Raw genomic sequence first — 21,062 nt, 5'->3', positions numbered from 1 at the left:
TTGGCGGTGGTGGTATCATACTGTTTTGCTGCGGTGGTGGAAAATGATGCAACGGGTACGCGTCCTGCTGGGGTTGATAATTGTGGTAGGGCATGTTGAAGTGGGGGTTGTAAGGAGCCATTTCTGTCTGAGGTGTTGTGTTGAAATCCGGGTAGTATGGTTGGTTCCATCCTGCATCTTGCTGTTGGGAGACTTCGAAAGGATTCGCTTCAAAGCCATCATCTTGAAACGGACGATGGCAAAAAGCTGATGAAAAATCCCGTTGATTCGAATTGCAAAAATTTTGGTAGCCATAACTAGGTGACTGTGAAAACGCCATTTTTCGTTGTTTGCGCTAAAAAGATCACGTTTCCTCGCACCTTACCAACTCTATTTTCACAACAAGAAACTCGTTCCTTGTGCTATCTGCCACTGGTCCATACAAAGCAGCCAATCAGAAGGGACTACATTATTTAGCCTTTTGTTTCTATGGAGAGTAGAGGCAATTAGATTCATTGGACTTATTACGCCTTCACACCTCCCTTTTGTTAAGAGTGACGAATTTACCGGCTAAAAGCAAGTCAGCGGTGCGAGTTATGTTTTCAATGCGGTTGTTGCTCTTAATGATCCTTATGGGTCGGGTGTGGGGCGAGCCCTTGTCATGACAAAGCCCTTGGGGGCCACCAATACATGAATCAAAATAATCGACAACACCCCGAAAGTGACTAATTTCCTTCACATGTGCCAGCCAGGTGTCATGTTTCTCTCCTGGGCACTATTCAGCAAATCTGATGGAATTTTTCTTCTTCTCATTCATTTTGAAGAAATTTTTATTGATCTCTAACTTAAACAGTTCTTTTCGATAGGTTTTCTTTCGCCTTGATAATATTTTGCATTTTTTCCATTCCTTTTCCATTCGTTTAGAATCCAGGCTAACTTTCTCTTTTAGCAATTAAAGAAACCAAATACTGGAACATGAAAAGAATTACAAACTTTCATATATCTTAAGATCATCAAAAACAGTCAATACCAAACTCCACTTTGATACCCGAAATTGCCATTGGAAGATCGCTCCGTTTATTTACTCGATTTGGACTGGAAACTAATGACATCACTAGGCAAATATTATGGTCAGCTAATTCCGCTTTTTCTACCATACATGGTGCTTTACAAAATACATGTACACTTACATGATGTTGTCAACTCAAATTCGTCATAACAGACTTTCAATTGTATTTTTATCCCTGCCCAAATTATAGCCTTTGATAAGATAAGAAATCATTTTATTCTCTGTAGCTTTATTATAGATTAAGCTGTACATAAACATTTTCAAATGGTAACTTAGAATCGAAGTTTATTTAATTTTTTTTTAAAACAAAAGATTTTCGACAGAATTCAAAAAGTTCCAGTTTTGGAAAAACGCATAACTAAACTAATGTTACAAGATCATCTTGATAGTGGTACATTCAAGGGAACGAATAAAATTGATCGAGTGTTATCGTCAATATGAAGTAATTTGTCATATGAAAGATGAGAACAAGCAATAAAGCCGAAGATACGAGCAAGCTATTCTTGGTTTTGACGAAATGCTTGTAGGAATCATTCTTCGGCAGTTTATAATTACCACGAATATCAACAATGTCAATGTTAAACAAGACTTTTTAACATCTCTCTTGGTAAAGCTGATATCCAGCCTTTTTAAAATTGCTCAGCATTCTCGTTAGTTTTTTATGTCAAAAAAAAGCAAAAGTGCTTGACAAATTTGACAGTTTACATACATATACGTTATTCTTTTTGCACAAGTATGAATGTATTTTGTAACGGGACGATCAGTTAGGAGGCAATGAAGGGTATGGTAATAGTTAAGTAACCTAACCAGGTTTTCGAATTGACAGTGCGCTGCAAGCCCCTCCAGTCAGTCCCTTGATTGAAACCTGAACAGAAGCATACCTAAATTCTCTTGTTGAAAGATTTTTTTGAGGAAATTTGAGGCGCACTATCATGCCCTCGTAAAAGAGCTATTGAATTTATAACATATGGTGCTCAAGGAAAACTTTGACCAAAGCTTGACGTTTATTGTGGTAACATATATATATTACATTTTAACTCACCAACTTTAAAAGGCGAATAAAATCTTGGAAAGGAGAGGAATGCAACTGTAGACTGTGTAGACCTTTCGTGGCTCAGGTTGGGTTCTTGAACGGATAAATGTATTGTATTGTAAATGCCAAAAATGCTGTAAAAACATTGTAAATTCTGTATATATGTATCTATACTTAATTATTTCTTATGTTAGATATATATGTATTTTTATTGTTTTTATTTTTAAACAAATTTACTTTGTAGTAGGCTTGAATTAGCTTTTATTCTGTAGGTATTTTTATAGGCCTACTTTGAATAAATAAATAATAAAAATAAAACTCCTATAAAGTACCAAATGAAAAAATGTCTCTATTGCCTTGATTAATAATTTTTATGTCTTTAAAATAAAGGTTACAATGGTGTAAAATTATCATGATGAATATGAACTAATGTCGATTGCAGTTTTGCCCATTCTCAATAAGAATGAAATATCTTAGCATTCTGTCAGTTGTTCTGTTTGAGTGGGCTTGTAAATTAGATTTCGTAAAATAATCTAAATAATCAGAGAGTAATTTTACAAATTTCTTTGGTATTTTATTATTAGGAAGTAATCAATAACTTGAAGTTGCTGCCATGTAAAAAGAAGTTCAGATTTAAACTTCAGGGCTTTTAAAACTGAACTTCCGCTAATATCCTAATTTTATTGCACATTGACATCAAGTTTTGTTGCCTGATTTGTGTGGAGATGTTTTATCAAACAATAGGTTTGAAGTCGCTAGCTTGACAGGATCTTCAAAAGATGGCCAAAAAGTGAACAGGAACTAATACTGGATGTGTCTAGTCAAGCTTTTTGCTCGTGAATTTTGCATCTTTTCTGAACCCTTGAAAGATCGTTCCACGATGCAAAGCCTCACACTGTAACAGTGAAAAGCTAACACAAAAACGCCCTTCTTAACAGAGGTAGCCCAGGGTACTGCTGTTGATATCATAGGAGCCCATAAACGGGTGTGTTGATAAGAACGAAGGGTCCATCAATAGAAATAGAAGAATGGACCCGGGGTGCAATCATATACGCTCATTCTTGCCAGTCCACCACTGCTTTTCAAATGTCCATATGGAACAATCTGACTTGCTTATTCTCGCAGAGGCTGGAGGTGAATTGCTTACTAGAAGAAAATGACAACATAGCTACTTTGGAACTTCTTATTTTGGAAATTAACTTTTGGTTGTACAAAATTGGACTGCGAAAGACTTGCAATTTATCTATTAATCCTTATTTAGCCCCAGCATATGACGCTTTATTTCTCGAAGTTTTGCAATACGGTATATTAGCAATAATTTTAACTTTTCTCCAGAATCTTGGAATGTGTTTAGAGCAAATGGTCATTTGACTTATACTCTGTGATAACTTATACTCTTGCATAAGGATACTGATATGGCGATTTCACTAACCCAAGAAGAGTAAAAAACCTCAAGAACTTAAAATAATCCTAAACAAATTAGTTTATTCAAATATAATTTGAGACATATAGTGTAATTTGTAATTTGGGATTGCTTTAGAAGTTAACCTCAACTTAGCAAATTTGCTACTCATTCAGAATAGTATTTAGCGGTAAAAATGAGGGATGCAGTCATGAACTACCTTGTTATTCTTCTTTGCAAGAAGGTAAACGACATCAAAATTCAGATCTCGTATTTGAGCCAAATGCTCTTTTCTTACTCAAAAAATTTCCATTTTGTATTTGTGCAAGAAGGTATAAATTTTAAACTTTTTGGAGAATCATGTCCTTTCTTTGAAAAGGATTGAAAATAAAAATGTTTAATATTAAAAGTAGAAATACAATCACAAATGGATTTTAATGCTCTTCAATCACTCCAAGGACAATTTCTACATACATAAAATGTCAAAACACACTTTCATTCTTTATTGTCAATATGAAATTTTCATATAAGGGTATAATATAGCATTCTTATAGTCCTTCTCTTTTTGATGAAAAAAAACCAGAGAGTTCACGATGTTCTCTCTTTTGCAAAATAAAATCCCTAAAATGGACTATTTCTCACATCCTAACATGCAGAGTTTTGTTAGTAAGCCTAAATAAAAGAGAAATTGTAAAGACTTTCTTTTTCAACCATTTGAAAGACTTTTTAGGGCATTTTTTTCTCCAATTTTAAAGTGGCTTTAGCCTCATCTGATAGCAAGCCTAAAATTCAATTTACTTGCTTTTTAATAGGCAATCTTTGATGAAAATTTCAAGGATCTGAAGCAACTTACTATATTCAAAAATTTTTATGTTGTCACTTCAAAACTCTTTTTGGTGTAGTTTTTTAATTTTGCCTAAGGAATCTCTAACCACATGCATTATAAAATTGTAAATGATAAATTACAAATCACTCGGAAAATTTCCAGGTTTTCAAATCGAGTTTGAAAATCTGAGAACTTCTGTGAAAGAACTTTTACCCTCTCCACCAGGGCCGTAAATCTGTCATGTGAACAGGGGGGGGGGTCAGCAGGGCAAATCAATTTAAAGTGTGCTGTGGTTCATGGCACCACCAAGCAATTTATGGTATGTGTTGTGAAAACAGTTGAAAGGCAAATGACTTGAAAAACAAAAGTCAAGATTTTGGGATTTCTTTAGACTTTGTACATCTGACTTGTGTGTATAATTTGATAGATAAATTTTTTAGAGACGGCCCACGAAATTGAACCTTGGGAGCTAGAATGAGGTTTAGGTCCGTAGGAGGACCCACCATGGTTGGGTCCGACGCAAAGAAAGGCTAAAAAAGCATCCCCCAGACTAAATTTAATAAAATATTAGATCGCTCAGGATACAAAATTCAACGTTTCTCAGAAGAATACAGATTATTGTTTATTGAGCGAAATTGTGTAGGGGAAGAGCCATGCTTAAACTCTAGTGACAGACGTTGGGGAAAGTAGGGATGATGTTGCATTGATTGGTAGAATTTCGCTTCCTGAACAGAAATGTGCGTCTTCCTTATTTTGAGTCTTTTAAGTAGGCTATGTCTACACATCAAAAATGAATACATTGTGATTTATATATAGAAAGTGATTTACTAAAAAAAAGCAAATTATTAAACAAATAATAGAAATATGCGTAAATAAGTTGATAAATAGGTCAAATAAAATATCAGTTTGCTTTCTTTTTATTTCATATTCTGTTTTCAAAAATAAAACGGTAAAAAACGATAAAAAACAGATAAATACCACTCTGCTTACGAAAATAACGGCTATCAGCAGAAGTCAACTTGCACTTGACACCATGACTTGGTGGCTGAGTTTTGTTGCAATAACACAGATAGGTAAGAATGGGTTTGGTTCAAACCCGGCTACCAGATATTCGTTTCTTTCAAAGAAAATGATGATAATTTATCAAAAAAATCATTTTGCTCCAGATATTTGGGGGGTCCTGTCCCCCCGTCCCCCCTGGGATTTACGGTCCTGCCCTCCATTATAGATAAAACAGCAAACGCTAAATAAAATTTTGAGGGAAGTTTCGTGTAAGCGCGTTTATTTACAAAGTACGATCGATGTTCCAGCCCTTGTTTACCCTTCAGATAGTCTACGTATCATTGGGTGTGGAAATCAGACAACTCCCACTAGGACGAGTGGCATGTTACCTGCGAAAGGAAAAACAATTATTGCAGATGATACAAACAAGCAAAGTCTAGCAAGATAAAAAAGCTTGTTGCCATAGAGACATTGCCAGTTCCAACTGATTGCCTGCTGAGGTCAGTGAATGGACTCTACGGAAGCACTGTTTTCTCGCGCCTTGTTTCTGATATGAATCAAATAGAGGCTGCCTATTGCGTTTGATTTGACCACAAGACAAAATGGCGCTCAGACATAAGAGCGTGTTTCTGTTCATTCCACTTACACAGACAATCAGGTTTCTAAGTACCAGGTAACAAAACTAATTCTATTATCCAGATATATTACTGTTAGTTTTTTTATGGCAAGATGATTACTTTATTTTTCTTAAACTGTCAGATTAAACCGGGGGACACTACTAAAAGTATAAAAATATCGTTTGCAAATCTAAACTCCGATGGTATTTAATTCTGGAAGCCAAAGGGAAACTGTCTTGAATGATGATTGATATAATGAATAGAGAGAAGTTTCCATGTGAATAGAAGAAAGCTTTCTCGTATATAAGAGAGACCTGTTTCTTTTCCTAAAACGATCAAACAGTTTGTCAAGAGGGAGTATGTAACTGAAAATCTAAAGACAGAGTCATAAAGTTTGACTGATTGGTCTACCAAAATACATGGTCATTTGAAACTGATGAGCTAGTTCAGTTCTTCTTCGTTTTCACGATAGGCATCTACTTGGATCGTGCTCCCATGACTCAGTTTAAGGCCAAAATTTACAATTTTAGCCTTTTCTTAGTTGAATTGCCTGAAAAATTTGTTTTTGGACTATTACCTAAGTTTGGCCTTTTTGTCCTTTTCAGCAGAAATTCTCATTTGAAAGAGTAATAACTATATTAATGGAATAATTAGTAGTTTACTACACCCAAATGTCAAATTTTATCATCTGTATGTCACACAAAAAATAGATCCTAACAGTCAGATACAGATTTTTTTTATTTGAGTTTTAAGAGATTATTTAAGAGACACATGCATAGAAATATTGACAGTGCATTCAAAATGTATTTTTGCGGAAATATTTTTTTATTTGGCCTTTTTATGAGCATTTGGCTTGAGTTGCCTACCTGTCTGGCCTTCTTTTGTAATCAAATCAGGCAACCCTGGTTATTAAAGTCATTTAAAAAAGCAAAGGGGAGGTTTCTAACAGAAGAAAATAACCTTTTTATTTAGTTAAACCTTTATTTCACAAATGAAAGTAACACCCAAATTAACCTGTGAGGATACTGAACCAAAGAAAATACTGAACCAAAGTGAATCAAGTTTTGTAGCACATAATTCAAGTATAAAACTGACCTGATTACACAAATTAGCATACCTATATGAAATTATGATTTTCTAGAATCAGCAAAAATTACATTTAAGAGAACAAATCATTGGAAGTTCAAGTTAAGACAAGTGAAATTAATAGTGTGGCAGATAGAATGTAAACTTTATAGCTTAGCAGATATGTGATATTGCCACTGACATTGGGAATGCCTGTGCTGTGGTGTGAGAATGTGAAGGAAAGTCTTAGCAGAGTCACGGCATGTTTAAGATCCAAAAATATGAAATGTAAAAAAAGTGGTTGGTGGTTGCAGAGCTACCATCAATTGCAATGATTGCTATTGAGAACAGGTCTTTTCTTCATAAATTTTTTTGTCAACATCAGTGTTATCATCCATCAATTATTACTGTTTATATAATTTTAAATTGCAAATTTTCTAGGCTTGCTGAAGTTGGAAGATTTGAAAGGCCCAAGACTCAAGGAAAATATGAATCTGGTCAGGTATGAGAGTTGCTAAAAAGATGTTACTCATTTTGTTGTGTCTTAGTAATATAACTATTGTTCTGTGCTCATAAGTGCTGTTCCTTCAAAACTTTTAGATAGTTGTGTACTGTTTTTTATGTTTCCAATTGATGTTAGATAAGCTAAAGTTTTGAAATTTGTTGTGAAGTTTCTAAGAATATGTAAACAACGTTTGTGACAACAGTCTGCATGTAAGTGGAATATTGTTTACCAATTTTTTAATATGGAGTATCTGACAGAATAGCAAGCCTTGAAATCTTTATGATGTGCAATTCTGCCAAGTCTAGTTCCTTCTTAAACTATTGGCTTTCAGCAATGTTTCCTGTTTGTGAAACTGGGCTCTCACAGACAGATGCGCTTTGGCCAAACAGCCTTTTTATAATATTCACCTCTTGTGTTTCCGCTGCAGTACAAACAGCTTCTTTATATAGGACTGTTCAATGGAATAATGTTTAAATATCTTTACAGCTTTGGCCATGTTAAGATAGTAGTAACAAAGGACAGTAACATTTTCTTGATGCACTGTGATTCTCTGTCCCATCAAATCTCACTTCAGTTGCAGTGGTGGACTCGCCCCTCCGCCAGCATCAACTCAACAACAATGTCCTGCAGCCTTGCTTTGTAGAAAAGTTGAATGTATTGGGATATATTTTGATGTTATAATTCAGGTTGATTTTTTGTAAAAGAAAAGTCATGAGACATTCCCCGGTGAAAAATCTTGCAGGATCCTGTATAGGATCCTCGCAGGATCCTCACAGGATATTGGTAAAGGATCCTACAGGATCTTGTGCAAGATTCTGTACAAGATCCTATAGGATCTTATAGGATCCTATAGGATCTTAATAAGATCTTACAGGATCCTGATAAGAATAAAAGTATTCCTTAAAAGATCTTAATAGGATCCTATGTATTTCTTGAACCTTAGTGAAAAATCTTGCAGGATCCTGTATAGGATCCTATATAGGATATGTGCAGGGTCCTGAATAGGATCTCATCAAGATCCTGTAGGAAATGATTCGGGTCTTGGACAGGATATTTTTAAGATCCTGTATAGGATCTAATCAGGATCCTGTATATGATCTAATCAGGATCCTGTATATGATCTGTTCAGGATCCTATATATGATCTTGTCAGGATCCTGTATATGATCTGTTCAGGATCCTATATATGATCTTATCAGGATCCTGTATAGGATCTAATCAGGATCCTGTATATGATCTAATCAGGATCCTGTATATGATCTGTTCAGGATCCTAATAAAGGATATTGTAGGACCTTCTACCAAATAAGAGTTCAAGAAGTAGATCTGTAGAGAGCAAATCAAGTTTCATGTGATTCACATTTGATAAAGTCACAATCTTTGTATACTACATCTTCATCAACTATGCTTAATTTACTAGTTTGTCAAGACATTTCTGTTTAATTGTTCTGTTTATAACCTCACTCTGCTTTGCTGTATTTTACTCTCTTTAAACTGCATTGAAAGCACCTAGAATGAGAAAAGATTTAAAATTTCAAAAAATAGAAGGTTCCAGATGAATCATAAGGATTTGAAATTGGTTTTAATTTTACATTGTAAAATTAAGTCTTGAAATGTCTTACAATGAATATCTCGCAGAAGGGTGACTGTTTTGCATGGCCATGCCCTCTTTCCATCAAGTACAAGAAAGGAAGGTGCAACGGACCAAAGGGGGCCACTGAACTCTTGTTTTTGCATGTTTACATGGCAGACAAACTTTTATTTGCATTTATGAACTTCATTACAGTATTATCCCTACTATAATCCTATATATTTTGAATATAATAATGTACCGCTATACCTGGTCCCGTCAAGATATACAATTATAGCGATTTTAAAATATTTTCGGTTATGGCATGATTTGTCTTCAATCTACTATTTTGTCTTCAATCATAGTATGGTAGAACACTTTATGAACCGATTTCAGTTTATCAACATCACCAACTGATTCTTAACATCAACAAATGTTGCTTTTCGCAACCTCTTGTTATTATGGCCAAAGATGTGACTTTCTTGCAAAAATCGTAAAATCTTTTAGCCAAAGGAAATAGTAGATTGAAGACAAATCATGCCATAACCAAAAATATTTTAAAATCGCTATAATTGTATATCTTGCCGGGACCAGGAGGTAGATCTTCGTACCTTGACAATCCAAGGTTGAAATCTCCACAGAACATTACTTGTTTGTTTTCTTTTGTAACCTACAAAAAATCGTTTTTACAGACAAAAAAGTCAGAATCCCCTTTTTATCAACAAAATTATCATAACCTGGAGGACTGAGACTTTCAGTTACAGTCTTTTATGAAGTAGATGTTCTAAACGCTTTTTTCATATAGAAGAGAGCTAATATTTGTTTGAGATAAGCTGAAAACGTTATGACATTTGTGTAAAGCATTTTCCTTGAAGTCAGGGAAGCTACAGCCCCCCTAAAGCATCTCATTGTTGGAAAATGTGTACGAAATTTGCTACTCTGTCGAGATTTTTAGGAAATATTGTCTATCGACAACCTCCTAATACGAATTTTGACTCTCACTGCGCCTGAATTATTTATGAAATGCACGATCATATTAAAAGTAGCATGGTGGCATTTGCTTATAAGTATTTATGACCTGGGTCTGCGCTATCAAGCCTTTCAAGAAGACTGCAACCATTTCCTTGCAACCGATTGTTTGACAGAAACAAAACAAATTGGAATTCAATGTGATTTCTAGTAATGGGGTGTCATCTAGATAATTGAGTGGAATTTAGCTTGTCGGCATTTGGAACAGCCCCAATTTTGGCAGTGGGTTGTAAGATGTGTGCCAGCTCTTTATTTTAAAAGAGAAAGCCTCTTGGATGTGCGTCATGAAACTAATGAGGCGCCAGAAAATGATTCTCTGAATAGCATTTTTTTAGTAGTTTTTTACAGATTTTCCATAAGAACGAGCCCAAAATGGCCAAAAAATTAAAAAATAGTATTCATCACCCCCAACTTCAAGAAGCTGCTCGAAATTTAGTTCTTTTAGTCGATAAGAAACCTATTTGTGGTTAAATTTTCATAGATAATAGAAAGAATATAACTCCTTACAACTGATTAGGTGTTTGTTACGTTTGATATTCTGTTGCGTTTGTTTGTGTTTTTTCCCATAAAGTAGCTTTTTAGTTCTTGGTATTGAAGCAAACTTTCAATAATAAATTCATTAATAAAGTTAAGAAAATTTTAACTGGTAGTTTGCTTAGTTTCTTATGAAAAATGCGCATGTTAGCTTTTGTGATGTAAAAACTTGGCCCACTAAGAACATTTAAAACGATACAAAGATTTCTAAACTTTGTAGCAAATTGGCTGTTGGCGGTTTTAAACAGTTTTTGAGCAATTTGAAATTTTAAAGTGCAATTTTCAAGGTTCACACAAAATCTACTCATTTAAAGTGTTTCCTGAAATTAGCCTTCTTGGCCTTTACATGTTCTAGCAGCAGTTTTAGGTCAGACTCTAATTTTTTTAAAATAATCTCTGGTCTAGCACAGTACCAAAGAAGAATATTCATTTACCTGCTGGGCTGGATCCATTCTTCTCGATTCTTTTGCTTTCAATCTTGACTTTTTGGAAAAAGCGCCTGACAGATGTTCAGCATTTTGCATCTCTGGTCGCGTTTTACAGCGGGTCGCATTTTGCAAGTCTTTCTTCTGTTTTCCACCAACAGATTGTCTCGTTCAAAATGTGACCCGCTGGACTGCCAAGTGTCCTCTGATTGGTTGGTAAAAAAATACATGCGACAATTCACTTCATTAGCGATGGTTATCGCAGTTTATGAATCCCCGTACCTACCAGAACACCGGTTACAGCACGATCACCCCTTGAAAGTCCCTGATTTTGAATAAGTCGAAAACAAGTTATTTGAAAAATATTCTTTCCAGTTCAACATCGTTTTCTATAACCATATTTACCCGACAGCATATCTAATTTGGGGTGCAATGATAACCAATTTGTGCAATGACAAAACGGTTTTGTGCAGTGCTAAAATGGAAAGCTGCTCCGTTATAAAACTGATGCTTTAATTATGGCGGACGAATTTTATGCCTTTTAGATAAACTTCAAACTTTTTGAACCTTAAAAAGAAAATTGATAGCCTGAACATGCCCAGGGCCCCCAAGAGTTGGGGAAGAGGCAGGAGTGTAGCCAAGAAAATTGTTTAGAGGGATGAAGAGGCGATTTTTGCCGACAAAAAAGGGCGCGTTTCATTCTTTAAGGGTGTGGTCAAAAACTATAAATACTCTAAAAAAGATAAATACTCTTGCATGCTGCTTTTATTCCTTTCTGTTTCAAAGTTTATACTCTAGTGCCATACTTTGATAGTTCAACTACACAGAAATGTTGCAAAAAGGTTGCAGAGCGAGTGCCCAGAAAAAATCCTTACTGTGCCGACCAACAAATTGTTGGGATACCACACCCCCACCGTACCCCCCTATGCCGACGCCTCTGGGAAGAGGGGGCAAACTGCAACAGAGAATCAACGTCTAGCATCTAAGGGGCCACATAAAGTAATGAGTTCCATTTTAAAAATGGAATTAATTCAACTTAAAAAGAGTATGCCTAAAAATAGTAAATCGATTTAAGCCAATACATGAAAGTGACATGAAGAAATAATTCTGAAATGTATTTGAAAAAGCTAAACTAAAGGGTGTGGTATTTATATACATCAGAGACTGATATGATCATATGTTTTGTTTTTCTTGCGCTTTGCTGCATCAAAAGTCCACGAAATCGATTGATATACACTTAGGATCAGGGGTGTAGTGCTAGGGGCTGAGCCCCCCTTGTTAATGCCAAAACTTGGCAAATTTATATTTTTCTATTGTTTTTTGCAACTTTTTGTGCAAGAGCCCCCCTTGTTTTTTTGATAGCACTACACCACCGCTTAGGATTCAAGATGTTGGTAGGATCCTGGTCAGAATGTAACAGGATCCTCTTTAAGATTCTACAGGATCCTATCGTTATATTCAAGATCCTGGCAGGATCCATGTCACAATCAAATAGGATCTTGGAATCGTTATGTGTAAGATCCTAATCTAGTTCTTGTAAGATCCTGCAATGTCACTATGGATCCTAGCAAGATCCTATTCAAGATCCTGTTTTAGAATTCTGTAAGATTTTTGGTAGGATCCTGTGTAAGATCTTCAGTTGTTTATCTCCTACAGGATCCTTATGTAAGGTCTTGTATAGGATCCTATACATTTAGGATTCAAGATGCTGGAAGGATCCTGGTCAGAATGTAACAGGATCCTGTTTGAATTTGTACAGGATCCTATCTTTATATTCAAGATCCTGACAGGATCCATGTCACAATTCAATAGGATCTTGGAATTGTTTTGTGTAAGATCCTAATCTAGTTCTTGTAAGATCCTACAATGTCATTCTGGATCCTAGCAAGATCCCATTCAAGATCCTGTTTTAAAATCCTGTAAGATTTTTGGTAGGATCCTGTGTAAGATCTTAAGTTGTGTTTGTCTTACAGGATCCTTATGTGGGATCTTGCATCAGATCCTATGCACACAGGATCTTGCAGGATTTGTGGTAGGATCTTGTCCAGGATCCTAAAAATCTAGGATCCTCCTAGGATCCCAAAGGATCCTGTAGGATCCTGCAAGATTTTTCACCGGGGTTAACATTCAAGTTTTCTCTTTCAATATATTACTTCAATGTACTGCATCTGTCTTGTTTTATTATATCATTTAGGTGTTATTCTGATGCTTCTTATCTATCGTTACAGCTATTTCTGCATAGAATATTTGGCTATAGAGGTGTTGTCTTGTTCCCTTGGGTGGCAAAACTTTATGACAGAGACCTTCAAAAACAACCTTCAGATGAAAAGTAAATGTCAAATTCTTTGAAAAAAAAATGTGTTTTTCTACAAAAAGAGCATTTCTCAATGTTCTTGTATTTCTGTATCATAAAATTATTTGAATATTTCACAAAATACTGGAAACATGACATACTATTTAAAGCACCTTTTGTCTGAAACTCATCAGATTGTAAATGCCAGATGATGACTGATAATTTATAGTCAGGAGTGGATTGCAAGTAATGTGAGATGAAGAGAGACGCATTTGATTGGCTATCTCATAAATTGATTGTAAATATACCCAGCTCATTATTGCAATCTACTACAAACAACTTGTTGTATATTTTTGTGTTAATTATTTATCAATCATGTTTTATTTTCTGCAGAGCGTCAGAATAATGTATTAAAAATTATTGTTATTATTAGAATAATTATGTTGATAATGAGCATCACAAATGAACAGTTAACAGGTTTTGCACACAGACATGAACATTATATGATCAACACACAACCTTTATTCTAACCTTTGTATTCCTTACCTCCGATTTTGGTTCTGTTCAATGATTAGTCACAAACCTAGAGACACATACCTTCATTTTCTGATATTGCTACATTTTTTTCCAACAGTATGTTTCAAAATGTTTTATTCTTTTAAATTCCATTTTAAGCTCAATACCGCTCAATACCGTATTTTATATGAAAAAACTTTGAGTTCCAAAGAATGGCGTTTTAGCCCTTGTAAAAAATTTCACTACTGCTGCCCATTGCTGAAATAGCTTAATTGTTTGTTTCAGTGACAATGAAGAAGATATTCTTTCAAGGCCTACCTCAGCAGAGTCTCTTGAAAAAAATGATAATGAAGATGATCTGTCTCCACGTGTTGGCCGTGAACTGAAAGGAGAAACTGTTACCTACTACCAGTCCCTTATCGATCAAAGAGATTGTCCCTTCATAGTGAGTATTGCATACTTGTAGATTTGATCCACCCCCACATATTCCCCCCTCTAGTTTTTCTAACTCAATAAATATAGCCTCATGCAAAGATGTTTTTTGTTTGTTATTTATTTCATATTCAAATCACATAAAGTGTATACTCCAACCGCGAGATTTCAATGCTGGATTTGTGGTTTTGAAGCATTGTTTCAAATTACTAATCAGTTAAACTGGTCAGATTAAAGTTGTTTTGCTAAATTGGTTATAGTCTGGAATAGGCCCAACTCATCAAGATCAAGACCAGCTTTTACTATGTTTTAATATGCAAATGCTTCTATTTTCTAATGAAAGGCACGTATATCAAGCAGTTGCATTTAGAATTTTTAATTTTCAGTCAATTTCTTCTTTTGTTTTGTTTTTTGCCATGTGTAATTTTTTCAACGTATCCGTGGATATTAAAGGTTTCGTTGATATAATTTTTTAGATATTCTTTTACACGTTATCATCAAAAATGTATTTATGTAGGCCCATTGGAGACTCACAGGTCCCTCACCAGATTCCCTCTATACAGTTTAACTTTGTATTCATTACTTTGCAGAGAGCCCAACCTGAAGCAGTCACATTTCTGGGAAATCAGAAAGACACATCACTTTATGCTATCCCTGGTTAGTTGACATTACACTTGGCGTTTAGGTTTTAAGACTTTTTGTTTACGTTTTCCTTTTACTACATCAAACTTAAATTGATAATACATTGTTTTCAAGTCCATAACAGCAGATACGAATTTATTGGGGGATTTATTGGGCTCTTGATGCCCCCCTTAATATTTGGTTAAAGTAAGCTTTTTCAGTAGAATTTCATCTAAAGATTTGCTTCTTTTTGGCAAAATAACCAATATGTCGTTTAGACATCCTCTCTGCAATATCTAGGTCTGCCTCCAGATAAGAATCTTTAGTCAAAAAGAAGAGTCTATTTTGTTTAGAGTTGCAATGTGGAAGAATGAACTCTTATTCCCTCTCATACATAAATATTGAAACTGCCTTTGAACACCCCCCCCCCCACCCTTCTCTCCGTTCTGTTTTCTGATGTCACTCCTTTTAATTCAAAGGCCTCGATTATGTCAACCACGAGGACGTTCTTCCTTACACAACAACAGAGGACCAACCAATACAACACGAACTTTTTGAGCGATTCTTAATTCACGATCCAGACCGAGGTAATTTTTTTAAGATTATATATTATATGTAATTTCGTTTTCTCAAAATGCACTGTGGCCCACGCGACAGTTCCATATCGTTTTGTTAAAAGAGATGAGTTGTTTTTTTATATTGATAAGAAAACAAGCTACAGCTGATAATTATCAACCCAGTCGTAGTTTTAGCTTCATTTTTTGTTTCAACCTGCTATTGTACCAAGTTCAATCCGGCATAACTGTTGTTTATTGTAACTTTTCGCAGTATTCAGTCTAACCAGACTCTGTTTGATATGTTACCTAATTGCTTAAGTGTTTCATTTACACAAAGGGTTCGTTAGTTAACATTATCCAACGAATCTTTTCAGTACCGTCATTCAGTGCGAGCGAAGCCTTAAGGAACTGGCATGGCAAGAATCATAAATGGTTGGAACTGTCAGATGTCCATAGGGAAACAACAGAGGACATTCGAGTTACTGTTATACCATTTTTCATGGGATCGAGGGTAGGCATCTTCATTTGATCAATTTTTATTGTTGTGTACCAACTATTATGCAACTTTATAAGTTCCTTACATTCCTGATTACTCTACTCGACCTTGTTTCTTTTCTATTGTAAATCGCAAATTATATTTGTAACAGAGAGATTGAAATTCAGCTTGAATTGAGAGCGAGTTTCTTGGTTATTGTCCGCAGCAGAAATCCATCTGATAATTCAATTGTTTGCTATAAATAAATAGGATTTTCTTTTCAATGATAATTATCATCCTGTATTAAATCAAGTAGCTCTGTAAAAGTGTTCAAAATGTTGCCATTATTGGATAAAGTTTTCATATCTCGAATCTTGATCTCATATCTAGTGTAAGAATGTACATCTTGATATTTGATGCCACCAAAAATTCTGTGATGAGAATGTTTTGTGAACTGACCCGGGTGTGTCTTTCATGAGGCCAATGAGTTAAAGAGCAATTGTTTATTAAGAAAGCAAAGATGAAGTAATTAGATACTCAATATACCAGTCAGACAATTGTCTATTCTGGCTGGAAGTTCATTTCGAATTTTTATCAAATTTTGTAGTTCAATGCCCATTTAGGTACTTTTTCCTTTTTTACAGAGCATTCAGAAGACGCAGAGCTTTTGGGTAAGTAGCTATAATCTGTCTGATTGACAAAAGCACTTTTGTGATTTGCTTGAAGCCTACTTCTGTTATGCTAGTTATTATCAGTTACTATGAACTATTATAACTATTATTGTAGTGATGAATAGCGATAAGGGCCTTGGGTGCAAGGCGCTGAGAATGAGTTGACTTAACACTGTTGCTAGTGAAAAGTAGCAAGGGAAAGCAAATAGATAAAAGGATTGGGAAGTGTAGAATGGCTGAAATTGTAGCATACTCGTATTTGCCTACATCGTATTTGCCTACATCTCATCAAAAATTATCATCAAAAAAGGAAGGTCTACCGTGGTTTTGGGCAGCTACCTTGAAGAGGATATTGTAGTGCTCTGTTGTTGAACACTTGCACAGTTTAAAGATATTATGACTTTCTAACTTTGTAAGGAGGCACTAACGTCGGTAGACCCATCATATCTCATCAAACATGTCATCAGATTGCTTTTGTTGTTACTTTTTATAAGTTTTTAATTTTATGGTTCTTTGAAGGTGGTGAAATGATTTTCGCCTCTGTTTCTGTTTCCAATAGCTTAGTAAAAAAATTGTAACTCTTCTCAGTGCTCGGGTCCACAGCAAATAAACAATGAAAATTAATATGGTCAGTAATGTTTTTTATAGTGGAGATACAGCATTCGACTGGAGAATCTTGGTGTTAATACGCTCCAACTGCGCGAAAGACACTGGAGGATATTCAGTCTTTCGGGAACATTAGAAACAGTTAGAGGGAGAGGGGTGGTTGGGCAAGAGCCTGTACTCTCACCTAGGCAGCCTGCGTTCCAGTACAGTAGCCACGTCTCTTTACAAGCACCTAGCGGACACATGTGGTAAGTTCTGGTGTTTTGTTTTATAAGAATATAGCTGAATTTGACATTATCGTTTTTTCTTTGGGTTCAATCGGCAGAACATCATAGTGTAGCTTCATAAGCGGTCAGCTTCTAGCCTTTGAGAATTGAGCGCGCGAAGAAAAAAGCAAAGCCGCGCTGAAACACTAAAACAGAGCAAAAGTTTTAAATGGTACAACTTTAAAAGGAACTTAAATCTTACCTTTTGCGCCTGCAAACTCAATCCGGTACGAATCCATGGAAGTTAAGACAATATATTTTAAACCTTGAAAGTAACCGTAGCCAATTGTATTGTAATGTACTTTTTATTTTTGTATTTCATAACTGAATAGATGAATATATAGATGAGATTAAATGGCATGAAATGAAACCCCTAGAGGAGTCTCTGTTTACCCCTGTAGGCTGCAGGAGGGAAGGTTCAGAAAATGAGGGCTTTCTTTGAAAGGACCCTTTTTGATATACCTTTATTTCTACAACAATAGCTAGAGCTTCCAATGGCATAGTTGTAGAGCCACCCAATACAAATGTGCAGTTTTTAGAAGGACCCCTGAAATCCATATTTGATAAGGGTTCCCTTTGTTTCTTTACAGGGGCACTTACAGAATGGAGCGTCCTGATGGAACTGTGTTCGACGTTCGAATTCCGCCATTTTCACTTGAAAGTAAATAGAGCAAATCGATGAATAAATGTATACGAATATCCATCCAGAGTCTGTGAGCAACTTGTAAAAAAAGAAAAGAGCAATAATATTTTGAATTAGCATTCAGTTTTGTGAGCATAAAGCTAACAATTAATTTCCACTTTTACGCAGAATCCTTTTTTCAAATCAAATGTAAATTTATCATTCAGATATTCTTCGAAAGTATTTTCGTGACAAGCACGTTTTCTATTTCGAAGCTGCCACACGCAAATTTTTGCTGACTGAATTTATAGTAGCTGATCTGCACACCATCTCTTGTGTGCCTATCGATTATTTCAACCTCAACAAACATCAAAGCCCTAGGAGCAATATGCCTTTCTTCTAATTGCGTCATGGTAGTTAGCTCACGCAAAGCATTCTGGTACTTTTTCACAATAACAATAAAATTCAGACCAAGTCGCACATATATGACCATAACAGCTGTGAAATTTTATAATTTAAAAGTAGATTCAGGTGGATGATATTGTTCATCCTGGTAAAAATTTTAAAATTGTTAGTCCTATTAAACAAGTCCATCTTCCTACGAACATTCTTTTTTCCTCCCTATTATACGACTCACACAACGTGACGTCAATATTTGGCTCCTCTTATATTAAAGGCAGTCTGTCCCCTCAATGATTGACTAATATGAACAATAGGTCTTCCCGCCTTAACGGATGACGGATTACGATGCTTGCTTTGGCTGGCCTAGCTGCGGTAGTGGATGACATTTGAAACTTCGAGCAAAAAGATATCGGGAATGGCAAGAAGATTTAATTACTGGAATTAAATGATGATAATGGAAGCATTTTCTTTCGCTATTTGACATATTTGTCGCAGAAACCAAACAGGGAGCCATATTTTTTTAGCCACAGCTTCACTACAACGGCAACACAGGCATTTGATTCAAAAGCTCGGAAATCATAGTTGTCTCTGATTGGTTTAAATCGTTTAATTATCGATCAAGCTCAACGGTGCGTGAATTTTATTCCCGTGAAAATAAAGCTGAGCACAATAGGGGACAGACTGCCTTTAAGATTGTACTTGCCTTTTTCGTACTCAGTTGGTATCATTAGTGCCACTCAGCGTTTTGTGTTGTACGTTAATCAGTGTACTGTTTCTTTCTACTTAAGCTGCTCAGAGTACCTAAACAACATTAATTGACTTCTATCCTTGTATCAGCTGTATTAAATGTGTCACAGTCTAAATTATCCCGCATTTTTTTATCGTTTTTTATGGTCATCTAAGGAGGTTGTAAGTCCCGTTTAATATAATTACAGAAACATCGATATCAACCTTTGCATAGTGTCCAAGATTCTTTATTTAGTTCTAATTTGTGCTGTAAATTCAAATAAATTGCGTACATCAGAGCTTTTAATAAAAGGCTGGCCTTGACTACTGCCGTGTTGTTTTTAATCAAATACCATTTCGTTGTTTTGAGCTTTCTTTTTCTTGTGTCTACGTGTGGCCTTGATTTTTTATGTTGTTCATATGTACCATGCTTGGCCAAACATCTTTAACAAGCACTTGCCATTGTTTCTTCTATTTATCACTCTCAAGTACCAAAGTACGACTGCTTCCATCCCTTTCCTGAAAAGGAGAGTATGTTGGTCACGTGTTGGAGAACTTTTGCAATCCTTGCATGCAGCCAGTTAGATAGAGGGAAGTCCCTTGCGAATTTCCATGAATTTTCCATTAATTGCTCGATTGCACTCTGAGCTACTTTTTTCCCAAGTGGTTGTGAGAATGCGGCTGAAATGCATTCTGATTTAATTGTGTTGACTGGAGAGTAGAGTAGTAGAAGCACTGTAGAGCAGGAATTGACCTTTGAATCTGCAGAATTGTGCGAAGTCTAATGGCGTGCCAAAATTAATGGATTGTCACCGTTGTTCAGTTATTAATTCGAGTACGATGGTCGTGGCAGAGCTGTTTTGATGGAAGAGATTCGCCGTTCCTAGGAGATGAGGAACCAAGCTATCGTAAGTCTTGTGTTTTTCTTTTATCAAATTCAGACCACGCCAACGGCTACGTCGTAATTCTGTAGATTGATAAACCCCAAATATCATGACTTGTTTACATTGATGACGATGTTTAGTCAAAGGTCTCTTTGATTAAATCTTAAGGCGGGTTTCCACTCTGGCGAATCTGGTCGCGCGACCATTACCATCGCTCCATTGCGATCGCAGGTTTGATTTCCTATTGAGATTTGGTCGCGCGATCGCTCTCAGTGCCCCAGTAGATTTAGGCGCGGAAACAACTTAGCGATTACAAGGCGACAAATTTTGATTCTCATTTTGTTAAGGCGACGATTAAAAAGAAAGGCACTGCGGATGCGTAAGAAATGGAGATTTTGGATAAGGAAAATGTTTGCAGAGAGATATGAAAAGGGAGAGCATCATCAGTTTGTCAAACGAAAAATAATTTGACAGTCCGTTTATAAAAAGATCTTAAACATCCAAAGGTATTTCATGGTTCCCTGGTCAGAAGTAAAAAAATTCTAAAAATAGACGTAACGTCAAACTTTAGAACCATATTATTTTATTATACTTACCAGTTTGCAGGCATAATGCTTGAGCATGGGATGACATATGATACTTAAAGACTAACAGCTTTTAAAACTGATACAAACTTAATTATGGCGTGCAGTGCATTTACAGGCATCCTTGAGTAACGAATAATTTAAATACCGCATACAAAATGCTAGTTTGCTTAGCGAACAGTATATATCTATGTTGTTATACGATATAAATAAAATTTGATGACAGGAGAATAGACAAATAAGCAAAGTTTGTAAAGTGTATATTGTGTAAATCTTGTAAACAAATTCTGACAGTAGCTGTCTGTCTTGCTACATACGTTTCTGGGTAAAGACATTGTAGAACTGGCCTATTG

General features: G+C 35.6%; 1 protein-coding gene across 1 annotated transcript; it reads left to right on the top strand.

Moving 5' to 3' along the window:
• The first annotated feature begins 5,804 nt into the window (after nt 1-5,804).
• Nucleotides 5,805-19,610, top strand: LOC135683263 (polymerase delta-interacting protein 2). The gene is made up of 10 exons (XM_065198473.2): nt 5,805-5,984; nt 7,435-7,495; nt 13,283-13,383; nt 14,149-14,308; nt 14,886-14,952; nt 15,396-15,503; nt 15,848-15,984; nt 16,593-16,619; nt 17,268-17,473; nt 18,082-19,610. The coding sequence occupies exons 1-10, from the start codon at nt 5,914-5,916 to the stop codon at nt 18,158-18,160; spliced, it is 1,017 nt and encodes a 338-aa protein (XP_065054545.2). The 5' UTR covers nt 5,805-5,913; the 3' UTR covers nt 18,161-19,610.
• The last annotated feature ends 1,452 nt before the right edge of the window (nt 19,611-21,062 follow it).

This window comes from Rhopilema esculentum, chromosome 7 (genome assembly GCF_057945365.1).
Source record: "Rhopilema esculentum isolate cy_ngs chromosome 7, ASM5794536v1, whole genome shotgun sequence".
NCBI lineage: Eukaryota > Metazoa > Cnidaria > Scyphozoa > Rhizostomeae > Rhizostomatidae > Rhopilema > Rhopilema esculentum.
Note: the sequence above shows the minus strand (reverse complement) of the source record. Positions and strands in the feature narration are given on the sequence as shown.

Excerpts from the sequence above, each read along its gene's own strand:
- LOC135683263 (XM_065198473.2), top strand. The coding sequence starts at position 5,914 with ATGGCGCTCAGACATAAGAGCGTGTTTCTGTTCATTCCACTTACACAG. Across the intron at positions 5,985-7,434 it reads ATCAGGTTTCTAAGTACCAG|GCTTGCTGAAGTTGGAAGAT; the intron begins GTAACAAAACTA and ends CAAATTTTCTAG. Across the intron at positions 17,474-18,081 it reads GCACCTAGCGGACACATGTG|GGGCACTTACAGAATGGAGC; the intron begins GTAAGTTCTGGT and ends GTTTCTTTACAG.